The sequence below is a fragment of the Haliotis asinina genome, chromosome 12, assembly GCF_037392515.1.
Source record: "Haliotis asinina isolate JCU_RB_2024 chromosome 12, JCU_Hal_asi_v2, whole genome shotgun sequence".
Lineage (NCBI taxonomy): Eukaryota > Metazoa > Mollusca > Gastropoda > Lepetellida > Haliotidae > Haliotis > Haliotis asinina.
Window position 1 is genome coordinate 22,083,097 of NC_090291.1, and position 19,606 is coordinate 22,102,702.

The 19,606-nt window shown below is 41.0% G+C and overlaps 1 protein-coding gene across 1 annotated transcript; it reads right to left on the bottom strand.

The window, feature by feature from the left end:
- Positions 1-4,179: 4,179 nt before the first annotated feature.
- Positions 4,180-4,746, bottom strand: LOC137257431 (chondroitin proteoglycan 1-like). Its single transcript, XM_067794763.1, has one exon. It carries the CDS (start codon positions 4,744-4,746, stop codon positions 4,180-4,182), a length of 567 nt encoding a protein of 188 aa, XP_067650864.1.
- Between the last annotated feature and the right edge of the window lie 14,860 nt (positions 4,747-19,606).

Consider the following 19,606-nt stretch of genomic DNA (forward strand, 5'->3'; position numbering starts at 1 on the left):
CTGTCAGATACAATTTAGCACTCAGGTGTAAGGCGTAAGACATTTATCTCCGATATGTTTTGTCATAGATATTTTTATCACATAAAAAGAATTAGACGTTAACAAAATAACATAATAATACCTCAGAGAACACAAGTTTTATTTTCTGACGTATGTATTTTATGTCTTCACAATATTATGATTGAGTGGTTATCAGTGAATGATATCATACCAGATTGAGCGGTTATCAGTGGATGAGATCATACCAGATTGAGCGGTTATCAGTGGATGATTTCATACCAGAGTCGTCATGTTCTGGAAAGACCGTTTTGTCAAAGCATTATGTTTCATCATACTGCTTTTTAACAGGTTTCCTTGGCAGTTAAACACTTAACCGAAGTTGAATGTATTGTCTGCTAACATGACGAGGGACTGATTGAAGAGTTACTTAACATTGTGGAATATATTCACGTTATAATTTAATGACAGCTTAGCTGAGGCTCAGCTACGTGGCTTCGATAGATTCTCAGAAATATGTGAGTGAGATTGATTACTCGCATATCTGAACTTTACTTTATTAATATATCATGTAGTATCAGTTAGATTTGGGAGGAACGCCGAAAGAGATACACGTAATCACAGGGACATTATCCTTTTGAAACTAGTTGTGAAAAATCAACCTTGGAAAATCGGGATACCAACCCCATGTCACATGGTGTGACACTCCTCCACAGGGACGCTTAAGGTGACTGGACTACTTGTGCATCTCAAGGAAAGATCTTAATCATGAATATTTCTCAGGGCCTTGGATATTATGAAACGACTATCAGGCATGAATATTTCAGCTTTATTTATTTATTATTTCATTATTTTTTTCGTCACAACATGGTCACAACACAGGGAATGATCCTCATATCAGTATTGGTCCAAGTTACAATCTCCGTAGTTTCTGAGAAGATGCTTATTGAGCCAAGAAGTCATTTTGATGAACTTTAATAGCATTGCCAAACCGTCATAAACCACTGAATTATGAAAAAATGCCTTTCACATGACGCTCACACCAAACTGCAGTGGAGACACAACACGCTTTCAATATCTGAAAGGTTTTTAATGTTTACCTTTGAACATCTTTAGTGAGTGAATTTAGCTTTACGTCGAACTCAGCAATATTCCAGCTATATAGCGATGATCTATAAATAATCGAGTCTGGACTAGACAATCCAGTGATCAACAGCTTGAGCATAAATCTACACAGCAGAGATACAATGACATGTGTCAACCAAGACGTTTTCATAGGGGACAGATCTAGGGATTCAGTGGGTCAATTAAGGGCGTTAACATTGCGTTGCGCCAAGCACCGATGAACCACCCTGGCGACATGAGGTTTGGCGTTGTCCTGCTGCAAGATCATTTCCTGGACCATCCTGCTGGAGAAACGGTATGGCGACTGGCTCAACAATTTGGTCTCTGATACGAGAGACCCGTTAAAATTCCACTGATGACGAGCAAAGGTGTACGTCCACAACTCGTTAGCAAAACCATCACTCTACCGCCGCCAAAACGTAACGCTGACATTGTCGCCGGTAAACCCGGGTTCTGACATCAGCGCGGTGCAAGAGGAATTTGGACTCGTCAGTGAAGGGAAGATGTCTTCACTAACGTGTTCTTATACCGCAATGTTGTCCGCACCACCGCAGCCGTAGACACTGGTGACGTAATGTCAAAACTTGTCTGGCATTACGTCTAGCCGGCGTGCGTTTCCCATGTGCAACAAGATGTCGTCGGTTGGTCTTTGGAAATATCCTGTTGAAACCAGGAACTGTTCGGGCTGTGTGTGTAGTGGTTGCCAGGAATACTCGGTGGTTCGAATCCAATGTGGACTGGTTACACGTGGACGGCCACCTCAGTGGTGATCTGCATGGACGGCGTTTCATTGAGATTGATTGCAGGTTTAGCGCCACACGAAGACATATTTAATGCTGTTTTTGTCCACGTACTTTTTGAAAGCTCAAAAAAGACGGATTCGAAACAAATATTACAGACAGAACCCTGTTTGGGTTATGGATTAAGTGCGTTATATAGAATATTAATCTGCTTTTTAAAATATTCTCATTTATGTAAGCAAATGTGTTGATCACTCTAACTTTTGCCTTTGAGTATAATATAAGAAACCCAATGCCACGCCATCACACATAAACAATTCCCAGTTTCGTGTTGCAAACGAGAGTATCCTCTCTTGAAGCAAAAGAACTTATAAATACAATCCTCGTTGGACACGAACCGATCTAATTCCACATTGTGAGTGTAGAGCTAGTGTATCAGTGATACCTAACGAGTATTTCTTTATTTCAGGAGTGTTTGTGACATTCAACCATATACTGGTGCGAGGTGAAAACGACTGATCGTCTGCCGGTACTTGGGTGTCTGTTCTCTCTACAGGTATTTTAACGCTCGTTAGATTTCCCCGTTGACAGCAGATGTGCCCAAGTCACCGAGCATTTGGATCTGGGAAACAATATTTCATGGTGACTAAACCTTTCTTCACCCATAACTGCGAGGCTAAATATGCTTTTAAAATATTTAACTATGACAATGTGAAGATAACTTCAAGCAATTTGTATTTGTGACAGATAACGATCTCTCAACAGTCTAAAGCAGTGAAACGTTATAACTGAGACCAAGCACAGCAGCCCCAGTGTAAAGCCCCATGGAGACAAGTACATTCGTACTTTGCATCTCCGGAATTATTTCTGACAGTGACGTCATCAGCAACGAATGATACTGTTAGACGGCAGACAGTTGCAAAGCGTTCTAGCGCTCAAGACATTAGGGGTTAAACAGCCCTTATAGGGGACAGTGATTGACAGTACAACATCGTCGGCAGAGATTAAGATGGGAGCGTAGCCTTCACAGCCAACCGACAAGAACTGCTCCAACACACACACACCCACGCACGCACGCGCGCACACATACAAACAAAGAGGAAGATGTATCTCGCGCGAAGTGTTTTCTTAGTGCTGGGGAGTTTGGCTTATCCTGTAGATAAATCACGTTATTAATGTAATCGCGAACTTACGCGATTTAAGACGTGTGTACGCATTGACCATTACCTTGAAAGCTTGCAGTTGTAATTTCTACTTTAGAAGTGTGTGTAGTTGGTTGTACTTCGGTTGTACTTCACTTCGCTTAAACTATTTTGTACTGATTACTTGAAATCTTGCAACAGTATATTTGGTCGCTCTGCAATGTGCTTAAACAAGGTAATCATAAACGCGATCTATAACCCAACTCTGTCTTCTTCGATAAATCAAACACAGATACAGGAAGGATATTTGTTATGACAAATGATTACATCAGGCAGATGACTGTTTGCAAGTAACGATGCGCAGGTCCTGCTCCCAGCCACCACCACCTGCTCCCACGGAGGAGCACACTGGGCGTTATGTCCATTGGCTGTGCTGCTCACCCATGGTCCTGGTGCTTTTGGAGAGAGGTTATTGTCGGGATTGTCCGTGTATGGGTAGTCCGTGCATGTTTTTAAGCTGGATTGGTCCAGTGAAGTGTCATCGCACAATGATGCATTCCTCATCACATCAGTGTGTTATTAATATATTCCAGAATCCATTAGTTACATGTAGGTCGTCATCACAAACCGTCATTGCTATAGATACTAATCTCTTTTTGCCATAGCAACACACTAGGAGTGTGTTATAGAAAAACCTTACTGTTTTCGGCGTCAGACGCTTGTTGACGATTAGCTCATTTTCATCTTTGCAACGGAATCAGTTTCTCCCAAGTGAAAATCACATTGAATCACCTATTGAGGGACACGTACAAATGTCAGTCATTCGGTTTAGATAATTCAGAAAATCATGCTAGAGACATATTGTAATCAGAAATTAATCAGAAATAGTACCCTTACATCTGTATATGCATGAATATAAGGACAGGGTATTCATGTCGGCGATCAATATTCCGCCCACATGATGGCTTGGTGAATGAAGTGTAAATGAAAATGAGTGTAATTGCAAGATTTCAGTGTATGAAATAACATGTTTCACATGAAAATGTTAATTATCACAATTGGTTTTAATTATTTCGAGCATTGTTTTTAATTTAAAGTAAACAATGTTTACATGTGCTCAGTACATTTCCACGACCCTTTGACTTTCATGTGTAATGTCAGATCTAATTACCACTTCAACCTCTCACATATTTTGAAACACTTCCTAACCAGTGTGTTACACGGCCCCCATACAGGCTGGTTGTCACCTCGCTAACCGGTATTACATGGTTCCCATACTGGCTGGTTGTCACCTCGCTAACCGGTATTACAGGGTCCCCATACAGGCTGGTTGTCACCTCGCTAACCGGTATTACATGGTTCCTATACTGGCTGGTTGTCACCTCGCTAACCGGTATTACAGGGTCCCCATACTGGCTGGTTGTCACCTCGCTAACCGGTATTACAGGGTCCCCATACAGGCTGGTTGTCACCTCGCTAACCGGTATTACAGGGCCCCCATACAGGCTGGTTGTCATCTCGCTAACCGGTATTACAGGGTTCCCATACTGGCAGGTTGTGACCTCGCTAACCGGTATTACAGGGCCCCCATACTGGCTGGTTGTCATCTCGCTAATCGGTATTACAGGGTTCCCATACTGGCTGGTTGTCACCTCGCTAACCGGTATTACAGGGACCCTATCCTGGCTGGCTGTCACCTCGCTAACCGGTATTACAGGTTCCCTATACAGGCTGGTTGTCATCTCGCTAACCGGTATTACAGGGTTCCCATACTGGCTGGTTGTCACCTCGCTAACCGGTATTACAGGGACCCTATCCTGGCTGGTTGTCACCTCGCTAACCGGTATTACAGGGACCCTATCCTGGCTGGCTGTCACCTCGCTAACCGGTATGTACAAGACGCCCCTACTAGCCGGTATGTATAGGAGATGTCTGGAGACCAATATACACGAGTTCCACTTATTGATACATCATTACAGGATCTGAAACTGTTCGACTATTTTGAATTACGTCAAACTGGTGTTTTCTTTTCTTTTTCTCCACCATGTTGTATAACAGCTACAGAATGTTCAGTTTTGGTGACTGGGTTAGATGTACCGCCTCGGTTCACTCCATGCCAATCTTCAAGCTGTCAGAGCTGATCCTATACACCGACCAAAATCTCAAGCCAACTGTGTTTGACAAACCATGAAGTGCAAGGTCAATAAGCCAATGATGTGGTACTTGGTAACATTCAAATCGGTTTCTGTCCAAATAAAGGTGTCATCGACCATCTAATACAGTTAGAATCGTGTCTTAAATATCATTGTAAATATAGGCCGAGCAGTATCGATTTCTGAGATTTGAATACCAAACATTTTAAAAGATCTGCATGATTTCAGGTTAATTTGGACAATTTAAAGTTCTGACAGAGTTTCGTTGGTTCTTATGACGATGGCTTTACTACAAGTTCATGCCCTGCCAAATATATATATGCACATCGCTGGTACTGCAGTCGCTGTTGTGTTAAAAGGCAATACATGATTTGTGAAATGAATGTGGATTATTATTCTTTTGTAAAAAAGAGGATGAATGGTATTTATTTCTGGTGGAATTGCAAGCACCATAAATATCCTGCTCTGTGTAGATAACATTCCTGGTTGTAAAGGGGGTCAGGTTCCATAGACTCATTTGATGCAAGTAAAAAGGATTTCGACTTAATTTTTACAGGCAATACATTTGGTGAGCGACTACAAGGTTAGTCGGTAATCACACAACATTCCAGCACACGCATACGTTAGGCTGTCGCTCAGTTGCGGGCGTTGGTGCTTGTAAGAATCATCACCAGGATCTACGGCCATGTCTTAGGACAGTTTGTAAGCTGAAAGGTAATATTACTAAAACTGACGAACCTTTGGAAGAGTGGTCTATAAAATTATTCAAACGTAACTAAACTACATTCTAACGTCGAAGAAACACCATTTCTCATCAAGATATTCTGATTCAACACCATGTTGCAGTTGCTGACATTCTTTTAGAACACCTCTTTCCTTTTGTGCTTCTAGGTTCTCCTAGAAATTGATCAGGATATGTTAAGCGACAAAACGATTGGTTTATTAAGGTACATTTTTCATATTCGGAGCATATAAAAAAAACCCCAAACACTGCGAACCACATAGGTGACAAGTTAACTCGTTATAAACGGGCCAAGTGAGGGTATATGTAAAATGATAAACTCATGCCTCCACTAACGTCCCTCCATATGGGATTCACCTTGTCAGTCTCGAACATATCAGTAATCTTCAAATGTATTATGAAACGATCTGTCAAATCGGGTGTGGATATGAAAGATGATTTCATTTGTCTCTTGTAGTTTGTTTATTTTTACACAAAGAAAAAAATCTGATTACTTTGGGACATTAGTCACAGTCGTGTATCAGATGAATGGAGTGAAAATCTTCCAAAGGCAAAGATGAACATAAAGGTCAGTGTGTTTTGCTGTTCGGTTCACGTGTGTCCTCTGACATAGCAATATTTCACGTTGTGTGTCATTCTCTGAAGCACATGTATCATGTCTTAATGGCAAACCTATGCTGTCTGTCTGGGCTTTAGTCCTTTAACATCCATCATATATATACATACAAACTAAAGTATGTTTATAAAGAATCCTAACAGTAATCGCGTGTGTCTCCTTATGCACAACTAGTCATGGTGATATTTGATGATGATGTACTAGTATGATAATATGTGAGACAGTAAGTCAGTCGTTCAGTTCCCCTCAGTTACCATATAACATTATTCCAATAACAACAGTATATTTACATGTGACTCATACTGTGACAACGCCAGCAATAGGTTTACATTATCAGAATATTTGCTGCTAGAAGCGATCAAAGCCAATTCTTGCAAGTAACAGGTCCTTGGTCTGAATGTAAACCGTGGAACCGGATCGAATATTGGTATAGATGCTTGCGACAACACTGTCTTTCCACGTCCACATTAGACCACGAACATCTGTACTTTAGAAGGCTAATATTTACATATGTTGTCCTTTGACGTTAAACCTTGTCTCTGCATTTTCTGTGTCTCATGCATTTTTATGGAATGTCATTTCAGATACGAAGAGGTCAAAATGTAACCGTAATCCTGCATTATTCTTGGCCGATCAGTCCAATGTTATCTGAATGACATTAACATTTTCTGTTCGTTATTAGGCATTACCTAAGCTGTAAGAGCATTCCTTCTAATTCCGACAAAAGAGTGCGTTCTGTCAGTTGGACAGAATCTGAAAACTGAGGATGATGTTGATGATGGATATGTACCGCCGGGCGATACAGTGATATGAGTAAACCAGGTGAAGTTATTCACCAAGTCTGCCCAGAGTCGATCATTTGTTTCATCATATAAGGAAACTACACTTTCCACCCAATGTCTGTAGACTGACATGGTCGTACCAACACAACAAGGAAAGCATAATAAATATTATCCTCACAGCTATGATGGCATGTCTCTTGGTCAAGATGCTGTGTGCAGGTACGGAAGCGTGTCGGCTCAACCCGTGTTTTCCCGCATGGGCTCCGAAAAGAACAACATACCTTTATTTACTTTCAAGATCCAAAGGTGCGCTAGGGGTAGTCCAGTGGCTAAACTGTCCCCTCCTCACGCTGGAGAACTGGGTTCGATTCTTCACATGGGCACAATGCGTGAAGTCCATTTCTGGTGTCCCAGCCACGACGTTGCAGGAGCATTGCTAAAAGTGGCCCATTCACTCACTCATGAACCAAAGGTACATACAATTAACACTAAGGTAATGAAATAGCATCTGACAGAAAATGGCCCGATTGACTATTGAAAAATAACCCTGCAAGAACTGAGCACTAGAGGTAATACGGGAAATTACTACATCGCTGTTGTATAAATGATGCAGCCTTCATTTCCTGCGATGGTGAACAGTCAGACAGATGAATATGGGCGTTAGACAAGGCAAGAGTAATTTCTTTTCTTATTGCTATCATATTTAATCCGTCAGACAAGCACAGTGTGACATTTTACCTGGTGTGTGCGTGCGTGCTTGTGTCAGCACGTAGATAATATGGAGACTGGGGATCCACCAGTTGCCAACGCGTTGATAGGTGTTTATAGATATCAGCATATATACACACAGACACACACACACCCATACACACACACTCTCTCTCTCTCTCTCTCTCTCTTTCTCATGCGCACTCACGCACATACACAAATATTAATTACTGGAAGCAACAGGATGGCTGACAAGCCAATGTACACTGTGGTAGTGAAAAAATTAAGAACACAGATTAAATAATGACGATTAAGTCTCATGTGGCTTGGCCACATAGTTGTTTTGGATTATGGCTGTCCCGAAATAGCCGCTGTGTCACTTGTTAGCGCATAACGAGGAACTTGCAAGCATCTTTGGATAGTGTACGCCCATTTGCCTCAACGTGGCGGCGTTCATATTAACAATCAATAAATGTATTCCAGGGACACGACTTTCAGTGTGTACTAGGTGTTACCAGCCTTACAAGCGTTGATTCTTAGATCTGACATTTCATCCAAAATTAGAGAATGTTTTTCAGAGAGAAACATAAAGGATCTCTCTCCGCTTTTCCCAATGGAAACATCGCTGTGAACGGAAACTCTGCATCTTCAAGGCCCACAAATGAACAAGGTGTTTCTATTTCCTGAATCCCTTTGTCATTCGTCAAAGAACCACAAACACTGAAGAAGATCATTCATTAGAATAAATCTAATCTGTGGAATGTCTAAACCATGTATGAACGGGAATGAATCGGTTATGGATAAACATGACCATTCAATGATGAATATCTTTCGGAACTTCAAAATAAACGCGATGAATATTTAATTAGTATAAATAGTTTATTCTCCACACTGTTACGAACTTACGAAAGATCGTTAAAATAAAATTACACCATAACTTTTTGCAGACTCGCATGACGTCTTTACGAGAACGTTACAAGTGAATAACGTCATAACGAATAACGTCATAACGAATAACGTCATAACGAATAACGTCATAAATCCCTCTGCAGCTGAATCTTGTCAGGGGTAGGTGTTACACTCCAACTGTTGACAAACTGAATGCGTTGTGTTGGATGATATTATGCATCAACTGTCTAACTTCAAACTTAATTGACTGCTGTTGTACTGCTCTACATTGTGTCCAGCTGTATCCACGCTGTTGTAGGAATACAGCACCTTGCTGATGGTGGCTCAAATAGAATGCCCAGTATTTAGAAGTCCTACTCTTGACGTTTCAGCCTCATGTCTCAGACCTCTGCTGTCTCAGTCACTCATGTCTCGTGTGTCTGACCTCCGCTACTTCAATCACTCATGTCTCGACTGACCTCCGCTACTTCAATCACTCTTGTCTCGTGTGTCTGACCTCCGCTACTTCAATCACTCATGTCTCGTGTGTCTGGCCTCCGCTACTTCAATCACTCTTGTCTCATGTGTCTGATCTCAGCTGTCTCAGCCACTCATGTCTCGTCTGTCTGACCTCCTTTACGCCATTCTTTCATGTCTAGTGTATAACTTCTTTATAATTATTGTAAGCAACGTTTCGGTGTAGCTGTTACCAAGCAAGTGCCAGTCAGCATTGTCCATTGATTCTGATTGATCTATTGTATCCCATACATCTGTGGGAATCCAGATGTCTCAGCAACGTCCCATGTGTCACGAAAACGCAGTGTTCAACGTTTACAATATGTCTTGTGTGTCATATGTATCAGCGACACTGTTCTTGTAACATGAAATCAAACAAACAATCATTGTTGTTACAAAACAAACGTTATACCCTTGTCACTAGAGGATTAGTAAAGTTTGACTGTGGATATTATATGTCCGTGCGTCTAATCTTGTGTTGACACTATGGTATCACAAGAACAGACAGCCAATGGTGCCTTTCATTCCTTTGTGTCAGAGTGAGGCAAAGTTTGAGCTGTCATTGAATAACATCGCAAAATACCGATTGCCGTAATGGTTTCTTCTAATGGTTCAGCTTTAAATAAAATAAGATCAAACGATTGCATCCTTCATTTGTAGAATTCGTTCTTTGTGAAAAAAAGGATAAATGATAGCTTACAATGTCCTCGATTCTCAAATGTCATTTCACTAGTTCATTATCGTCGCAAAAATAGAAGAAAAAATCCACCCTTTTTCAAAACATTTATCAGTAAACTATCTTTATAAATATGGCGGTGAATCTTAAAGTAGACCCTGCTTTGATTACTGATGGTGTACTATAGTCCTCTGATCACAGTCGGTGCACGCTTTCAGTGTTGTGATCACTATTGGCGCACTTTCTGCTTTAGTTCTCTGATCAGTGTTGTGCACTGCTTCTGTGCTTTGATGATTGTTGATGCACTGCTTTAGTGCTCTGATCACTGTTGGTGCACTGCTTTGGTGAGAGTGTGTCTTTCGTAATTTGTATTATCATTGATTAGGTGATAGTTATTATCGGTCACATTACGCATGATTTATGTTCAATGGAAACAGTATTTTAGGGGCACGCCGTTTAAGATAGCGCTTTAGAGTTGCCTCCCTTGAACCAACATTAGTATATGAAACTGTTTTGACTGGAAGTATACACGAGACAGTCGAGAAACTTCTGAGTGAATTCTGATACGGGCACACTTTGTTGGAATGTTCAAGAGGCTGGGTCCGTATATATAAAGGCTGGTTGTTGTGCCGACGGGCACACACGGACTTACACTTGGAATTATACTGGAGTTGTGTGTCTCTACCTCCTGTTTGCCAACATCATCTGACCAACAATCTACAGTCAAGATTGACACTTTGTGCCTACCTGCTCTCGGTGGAATCAAGCTCCATTTAGTATATCAGGTCTCATTGTAAATGCCTAGACTCTGGTGAGTTAATATTTTGATATTTATGACACATTACTTTAGATTTGTGGCTCAAATGCATTGTACCAGAAACCTGTGTTGTGATTCATTGTAAGTTGCTCATTGTTTGCTCAGTATATTATTGAATATTTTAGAATTGTCTGTGTTAAATTTTGCTGGTTCAAAGGGGTCTTCTTATACTTTTTGTCAATGAACTGGTCTTTTTCTCTCATCACTGCGAATGAACTGCTTCGGTGCTCACATCATTTTTAATGCACTGTTTTAGTGTTCTAATCACTGTTGGTGCACTGCTTTAGTGTTCTGATCACTGTTGGAGCATTACCTACTTTAGTGTTCTGATCACTGTTGGTGCACTGCATTAGTGCTTTGGTCACTTTGCGAGCTTTAGTGTTCTGATCACTGTTGGAGCATTACCTGCTTTAGTGCTCTGATCACTGTTAGTGCTCTGGTCTACTGCTCATATCGCCATGAGTGCACTGTTTTAGAGCCCTTATCACTGTTTGTGCACCGTTTTAGTGCTCTGGTCAATGTTGTTGCATTGCTTTAGTACTGTTGGTGCACTACCTCCTTTAGCGCTCTGATCACTGTTGTTGCACTGCTTTAGATCTCCGATATTCTCATCACTGCTTTAGTGCTCTGCTCACTGTTAATGCACTACGTTACTGTGGATGCACTGCTCTAGTTCTCTGATCACTGTTGATGCAATGTATCATTTAGTGCTCTGATCATTGATTTATTGCTCTTTTCACTGTGAATGCACTACTTTAGTTTTTTAGTGCTCTAATCACTGTTGATGGAATGCTGTAGTGTTCTGATTACTGTTGGCGCACTACTTGCTTTAGTTCCCTGATCACTGTTGGTGCTGCTACAGTGCTCTGATGACTGTGAGTACCCTGCTAGGGTACTCTGATGATTGTTTATACATTGGTTTAGTGCTCATCAATGTTAGTGCACTGCTTCAGTGCTCTTATCGCTGTGAATACATTGGTTTAGTGCTCATCAATGTTAGTGCACTGCTTCAGTGCTCTTATCGCTGTGAATACATTGCTTTAGTGCTCATCAATGTTAGTGCACTGCTTCAGTGCTCTTATCGCTGTGAATGCATTGGTTTAGTGCTCATCAATGTTAGTGCACTGCTTCAGTGCTCTTATCGCTGTGAATGCATTGGTTTAGTGCTCATGACATCGGTAATGCACTGTTTTAGTTCTATGATGACCGCTGATGCACTGCTTAAATGCTCTGATATTCTTACCACTGCTTAAGTGCTCTGATCACTGTTTTACATAGTGGTGTGATCACTGCTGGTGCATTGCTTATGTGCTCTGATCATTATTAATGTACAGTTTCAATGCTCTGATCACTGCTTATATACTGGACTCAGCGCTGTTGGCGCACTGCTTTTAAGCGTGAAGCCGTATAAAAGTGCTATCGGCTAAATAAGTGAGTGAGAATACACAAACAACAAACAATTTGTGAATCGATTTACACATACACATTGAATTCCAACAATGTGACTAGTGTATTTGACAATTTGACTAATGCAGGACGGTGTTTGTCTCATGCTGATGACATTCACAACAACACTTGTTCATGTGAAATCCGGTTTCCTCCACTTCGTTAAAAGCCATCATGTAAAATCTCACAGTGTATAAAATATTTAGAAACCTGTGCAACAACAGCTCAAAATTTGTTGAACGGAAACTATTTTCATACAAGGTAAGCGTTCGGTGACCCATGGGTATGTTCAGATCCGCTGAGGAGATTTTAGCATTCCATCGTATGTCATTTGCGTAATTACATGACCATAATAGTAGTCACCTAAATTATACCAAGTCTCAATCACGACCAATACACCTCGTTGCAGCAGTCTACAATAGACCACATCTCAGTCACCTACATTTATCATCAACATTGTATCTCGTCTCATTCATCAACAGTACACTACGTCTACATCACTATACATCACGTCTACATCACTAACAGTACACCACGTCTACATCACTAACAGTACACCAAATCTAAACCACTAACAGTACACCACGTCTACATCACTAACAGTACACCAAATCTAAACCACTAACAGTACACCACGTCTACATCACTAACAGTACACCAAATCTAAACCACTAACAGTACACCACGTCTACATCACTAACAGTACACCACGTCTACATCACTAACAGTACACCACGTCTACATCACTAACAGTACACCAAATCTAAACCACTAACAGTACACCACGTCTACATCACTAACAGTACACCAAATCTAAACCACTAACAGTACACCACGTCTACATCACTAACAGTACACCAAATCTAAACCACTAACAGTACACCACGTCTACATCACTAACAGTACACCAAATCTAAACCACTAACAGTACACCACGTCTACATCACTAACAGTACACCACGTCTACATCACTAACAGTACACCAAATCTAAACCACTAACAGTACACCACGTCTACATCACTAACAGTACACCAAATCTAAACCACTAACAGTACACCACGTCTAAGTCACTAACAGTACACCACGTCTACATCACTAACAGTACACCAAATCTAAACCACTAACAGTACATCACGTCTACATCACTAACAGTACACCACGTCTACATCACTAACAGTACGCCAAGTTTAAACCACTAACAGTATACCACGTCTAAACCACTAACAGTACACCACGTCTACATCACTAACAGTACGCCAAGTTTAAACCACTAACAGTACACCACGTCTAAACCACTAACAGTACACCACATCTCAATCAACAACAGTACACCTCGTCTTCATCACCAATATTATACCTCCTATCAAAAACATTATACCTCCTATCAAAAACATTATACCTCGTCTCAATCACTAACAGTACATCTCGTTTCGATCACTAATTGTACACTAGTCTCAGTCACCAACGTCTACATCACTACATTATACCTCGTCTCAGTTACTAACAGTACATCTCGTTTCGATCACCAATGGTACACTCGTCTCAGTCACCAATGGTATACCCCGTCTCAAACACCAACCATATACCTCGTTTTCAATCACCAACAGTACACCTCGTCTCAGTTACCAATGTCATACCCCTGGATTGCCTGTGCTATTGCTCCTGTTGCTCAGACATGAGATATACTTCACCGATGTTCTGCCTCTTACACATAATGGTATCTATTTCGGCAGACCATTGAGACTAGTTATTTTCTGATGTTTTATATCAAAGTACTTCTCAACACGAATAACGATACCAATTTCCGTGTCTTCGCAGAGATCTTACTGTTCGTATGAAAACATTTCAGGAAATGGAAGATTCTTTGTGTTTTAGGCGTATGAAGTTTTAGAAACGACTGTTTCATAAGCGGCTTCAGGTGGATTGGTTTATACACCTGGAAAAACTTAAGCATCCCGGTATTTTTTTACAAAGCTGCATCATTTTTGTTTCTGCAAAATTGTCTTTACAACAAACACACACACAAATAGGACGGTTCCCATCAATGTTTCAGCAATGGAAATGGCAAAAATCATAAACATCGGTTTTGGCTGAGAATGATACCTGCCACATGGAGCTCGAGAGTAGATCAGTCAACATGGCGTGTTTATAACCGCCCCATATGTCGTATCAGTTGCAGAGGGAAGCCGATAAAATCCGAAAAGAGTTCCAAGAGGTTCAGGTCGGGGCATATGGCGGACCTTCGGGGCTGAGCAGCTACATTATTCTGCATTAATGTAAGCTGTCACTGTATGAGGACGGTGTTGCTTCGCGTTGTCATTCATAAATACAGGTATTGCTACAAGGGGGTGATTATTAGAACTGGGAAGCAACACTGTCTGAATAAACTATGACCTGTCTGATTCCCGTGCACAGTCATCAAGTACGGTTTACAGTCATGAGAGACACACCCTCACACCAGGGCCGAACCCTCACCAAAGGCAACAGTTGGTTGAATGCTTCAAATGTTGTTTGTCACTGCCTGTAAACTCTCAAACTCCCAAACGTCCATCAGTCACGTGAAGTAGGAATCGGTTTTCGTCAGACCAGAGTATTCTTCAACAAGTCCTCAGGTTCAAGCGTTGACGTGAATAGGGTGCTTGCTCGTGGTGGTCTCTCAGTGGAGAACGTTTCATAACCCTTTTAGAGAATGTTCTCGAAGAGAACATGAGAAATGGTAATCGGTGGTGCTTCAGAAAGTACTTTTGGCGAATGGTTGTCGCCACAGTGAACCTTGGTAGTTCCATTGCAGTCTGACCAACAGTGTAGTTGATGTTCCCGAATGCTTTGAACCACATACCGTAGTTATGCATACCAGTAATTGTCTCAGAGTCATAGTGGGAGAAAGATGATAGAACATTCTAAACTATGCAAACCCATGCAGACTAAATAAAGAAATTTTGCACGAGCACAAATTGCAAACGTGAGGATTCGTGTGTTTTGCCTCTAGACATGACACATTACCATCAAGTACACCAGCAATAATTTCTTAAATTCCATCCCTTCTCTGCTCTAACTTCGAAATGCCTCTCAAAGAAGTTACTATCTCGCAGTTAAGAAACGACTAAAATCCACTTATACCATGGTTCAAGGAATGTATCTCAGAAATTGAGCGCACTTGAGTTTCACTCGAAGCATTCTACTGGAGGTGCGAAAAATACCAATTCGAGTCACTTCTGAGGACCGTCAGTTCCAAAGATCAATACGTTTTCACATTTCGAGAGACTAATTTGGACGCAGCAGACAATCGTTTTTTTATGTGGGAGAGCTTTTAACTGAACTTCTCACATAAGGGCTTAAGTAGCCACTGGTAAAACACGTGCACTTTTTAATACAAAAATACGAAAGCTTGGGTGAACTTCACTTCATTATCGATACAAAACTCAATCATGTGTCCGGTGATGGCTTCGAGACACGAATATGTGGAACAAGGGAACATTTTGTATTAACTCCGTCCCTCAGAGGATTGGAATATTTCTTTCTGTTGCAGGAACTACATGTGTATCCTGCCAACTTGGCTGTTCACGGACACTGGGAAGGGATACTGCCGTACGTCACAAAACAGGCCTTGGTTGGACGACGTAGCAAGGAAACAAGGGCGGATATGAGTCGTAGAAGGAACTGGAACTACTGGAGCCACATACTTTCATACAAGATATTAACCTGCACGATCTTGTGAACACTAGAGTCTCGTCAGCTGCTGGAGACTTGACATACAAGTTATGTTGAAAAGTATATGTCCGCCTGAAACACATTGATGTGGAAGAAAAATCTACATTTTTACAACATTTTAAGAACATCGATTCGTATGTTGACCGTTGACCTCTCTAAGATGTCACAGGGCTGCCTTCGTATAGTACTGATGTTTGAAAAGTCCCTTTAGCATATAGACTTTAATTGTTTTAACTTAAATAAGGATGAAATTCGAACTATGTTGTTATCCCATTTATTTGATGTGTTAAGCGGCTTTTTCTATTATAATCCGTAAAGTTTAAAACCAAACAATGAAAATATGAACTCACTATTGATTTAGAGGAAAGACGTAGAGTCGATCTTGTCGACTGTATTTCTCAAGATTGTATTTTTTAAGACTATTTTGGAGGGCTGTGTGTGGGGTGTGTGGGTGTGGGTGGGAGGGGAGATGACACGTGGGATGCCTGACATGTCTGGCCATTACAGACGCGTGAGTGTTCTTTAACAATATACAATACGTTTCTTGGAAAGTATATGTAAAACTGTTCTTATAGTGCCTTAAAGTTCATACAGCAGTAGCCAGTCACCGCTTCTTATTTTCATGTACAGTTTATAAAAGATCAAAAAGAAAATGCTTAATGCCTCAATATTTTGAGTCCAGTAGTTTTGATTTAATGCTCCTTAGAACCGTATATACGTTACAAGTGATGAGAAAGTGTTTCAGATTGCTGGAACCAGGAGACTTATCTTTTCAGGATGAACCATTGACTGTAGAAAACAGATGTCTCTAGGTTTCAACGCGTGGAGTGCAGCGAGGAGGTGACTGGTATTTAGGAGTTGGCAAGATTCAGACAGACGTTAACATCGCTGAAAAACTATCAGAATAAAAATCAGCACGGAGCAAAGAGCCAGCCTAAATTCAATCGTGCGAGATATTACAGAAGATGTAATTAAATATCGACCTGTGCTTGTACAACACTTGACGGAAATCATTTCGGATATTTGAGGCAGGGCTTTCTTTACTTGGTAGATGAAGTCATCGCTTCTGGACACACAGTGCCCTCAGACACTGTAAAACTCTCTAGAACAAAAGTCCATGAATATAACGTGAAAATTTGTATTTGAGATAAACATGTGATACGCCTATGTGTTAATACGACACAATGTATGTATGGACGGACGGACGCACGCACGCACGCGCGTGTGTGGGTAGGTAGGTAGGTAGGTAGGTAGGTAGGCAGGCAAGTAGGTAGGTGCGTAGGTGCTTTGGGATGGACGGATTAAAGTAAGTAGGGCTTGTAATCCCACTTTATCAAGCAAAGTTTGCCACCCCTGTCGCGTTCTCGTCGTCTGCGCCACACTTGTGTACACGACAGTCTCCAGGGTCTGCACAGTATCTCGATTCATCATTGAAATGTGCTCTAGACCCGTCCTGGTCCGCCCCACTGACGTGATCTCCAGCGGTGAGGTCCGGTTGCAGGGATGTGAATGTGTGCCCTCCATGACCGGAGAACTCCACATTACACGTGGTCTGAGTGGAAATGTTAACGGCACTGGCATTCCAAAAGTCATTGGGTGCAAGTCACGAAGTGCTGACGTGTGGCAGCAATCATGAGAAACCTATCTTCCCGCTGAATAGTCAAACTCAGTAGACCAATTGTATGTCGTTGGGTAGCTGAACAAAACGTCTGGAATCGATTCCAGGCTGACACCAAAGATGTCTGCAACATAACGTAGTCTTGACCCACTTGGATCTTTCTAGTTCTTCGTCAAAGGAATCTTTTAAGCTGAGGTGACCCAAGAGCACTGTCGTTATCGTGGATGAACAACGACTCTTGCACGACCTACAGATCCACTTCTTCAAGTACCTCGTCCACATCGTGCTACTGACCGCATTATGAAATGGAGGTCCTTTAAGGGTCATTGTATACCGGGGTATTTCAATGTTTAATTGTTAAGGTTTCTTTTGATAAAGTTGCAACTTGATCCTTTGCATACTTTGAGCAGAAAATGCATAATTGGAGTGTTCCATAACACCCATACCGGTTAGGGGAAACAGTTCATGAGCAATTCCACCACATCACTCATCTGCAAATGCTCCAACCCATGTGCTGGACTCCTGTTCGCTCATCTCTGTATCTTCTATAAGTCATTTCTCCTCAATCCAAAATTAGTTTAATATATCTGTTTTATCAAATAATCGACGGTGATCCTGTATTCCTCTGTATCGGCTCCTCTGTGAAGTGCACGCGTGACATCATATGGCTTGACGAGATCCATCTCGTTCCATCCAACCTATACCCAACAAAGTTATTTACTAAGCACCATAAACCAATTTATGTTCAGTTAAACACTTTGGGCATATTTTCCACAAAATAAACTGTTCACTGCTTTATGCATAGCCAACGATTGTTTTTTGGGGGGGCATATTTCTGAAGAAACATCCATTTAAATAATCGTTTAACAACAAGACCAAAAAAATATGCGGTACATTAATATCGTATTAGTTTCCTTTGAAAGTATTCATACTCAGTAAAACATCACGAAGATATGTTCTAGCTTCCCATTTTGCAACGTTCATGAATAAGATATAAAGTGCTTGATCAAAGCTACGTCCGTGATATAACTATACATAGTCATTTATATTTAGAAAACTATATTTCCGGAACCCTGCATTATTCAAGAACACATTTCCCTCAATCATGGTTGACGATTGGTTTGTATATTTTCAGAATATAGACAGTGATCCTGTAGTGTGTGATTGTGTCTATAACCGATCTTAAGAGAACTGATTACTTTCGTCGAGAGATACAATCTCAGAGGAAATAACCTGTGTCATATTCCTAGAATGTATGAGTCCCATGGAGCGTGTCATACAACCTGGATCCTTGAACTTTTAAATATTCTAAGTTCCGCAGTTGTATCGGTGACTTTAGTTGACTATGTATCATGGGCTACCTGTTAGTTTATAACACAGTTCTCGTTCCACTGGTTATTTTTGCATATGGTGCAGTTTTTAACATTGATGCCAGACTTAGATGACTCACAGAATCTAACTTCTTGTCCCACCGCTGTCCGTAGAAATAGCATGACCATTTGCTAAGTAGACTTAATAAAATTCGATTCCAGAAAGAATGATTTAATTTGCTCACATCCTGTTTTCATTTCCCGACATTGCTTCTAGGTGACCTCCCTGATGACTGTTCTTTTGGTCGGGATGTTTAACTGCTTTGTATGGCTCGGACAGTTTGAAGAAAACCATTGAGGGTACCGCATCTTGAAATGCGAGCACAAAATTATTTAATATCCTTGATTATCCAAATGAATATTTTCAGATGTGTTACTGTTTTCTTCACTGTTAGAGGAATGAGAGAATTTTAATCAAGTGACTCAATCTTCAATTCAGATTTCATTTTTGAGTTTTTTAGTTCATTACATCTAATATACCCAACATAATTTCATTCACGGAAAAAGGAAGAGTTAGCGAGAAACTCTTTTACTTTTAACGTATCACCTGAACACTTT

Coding starts and splice junctions, on each gene's coding strand:
- LOC137257431 (XM_067794763.1), bottom strand. CDS start 4,746: ATGACAACCAGCCTGTATAGGGAACCTGTAATACCGGTTAGCGAGGTG.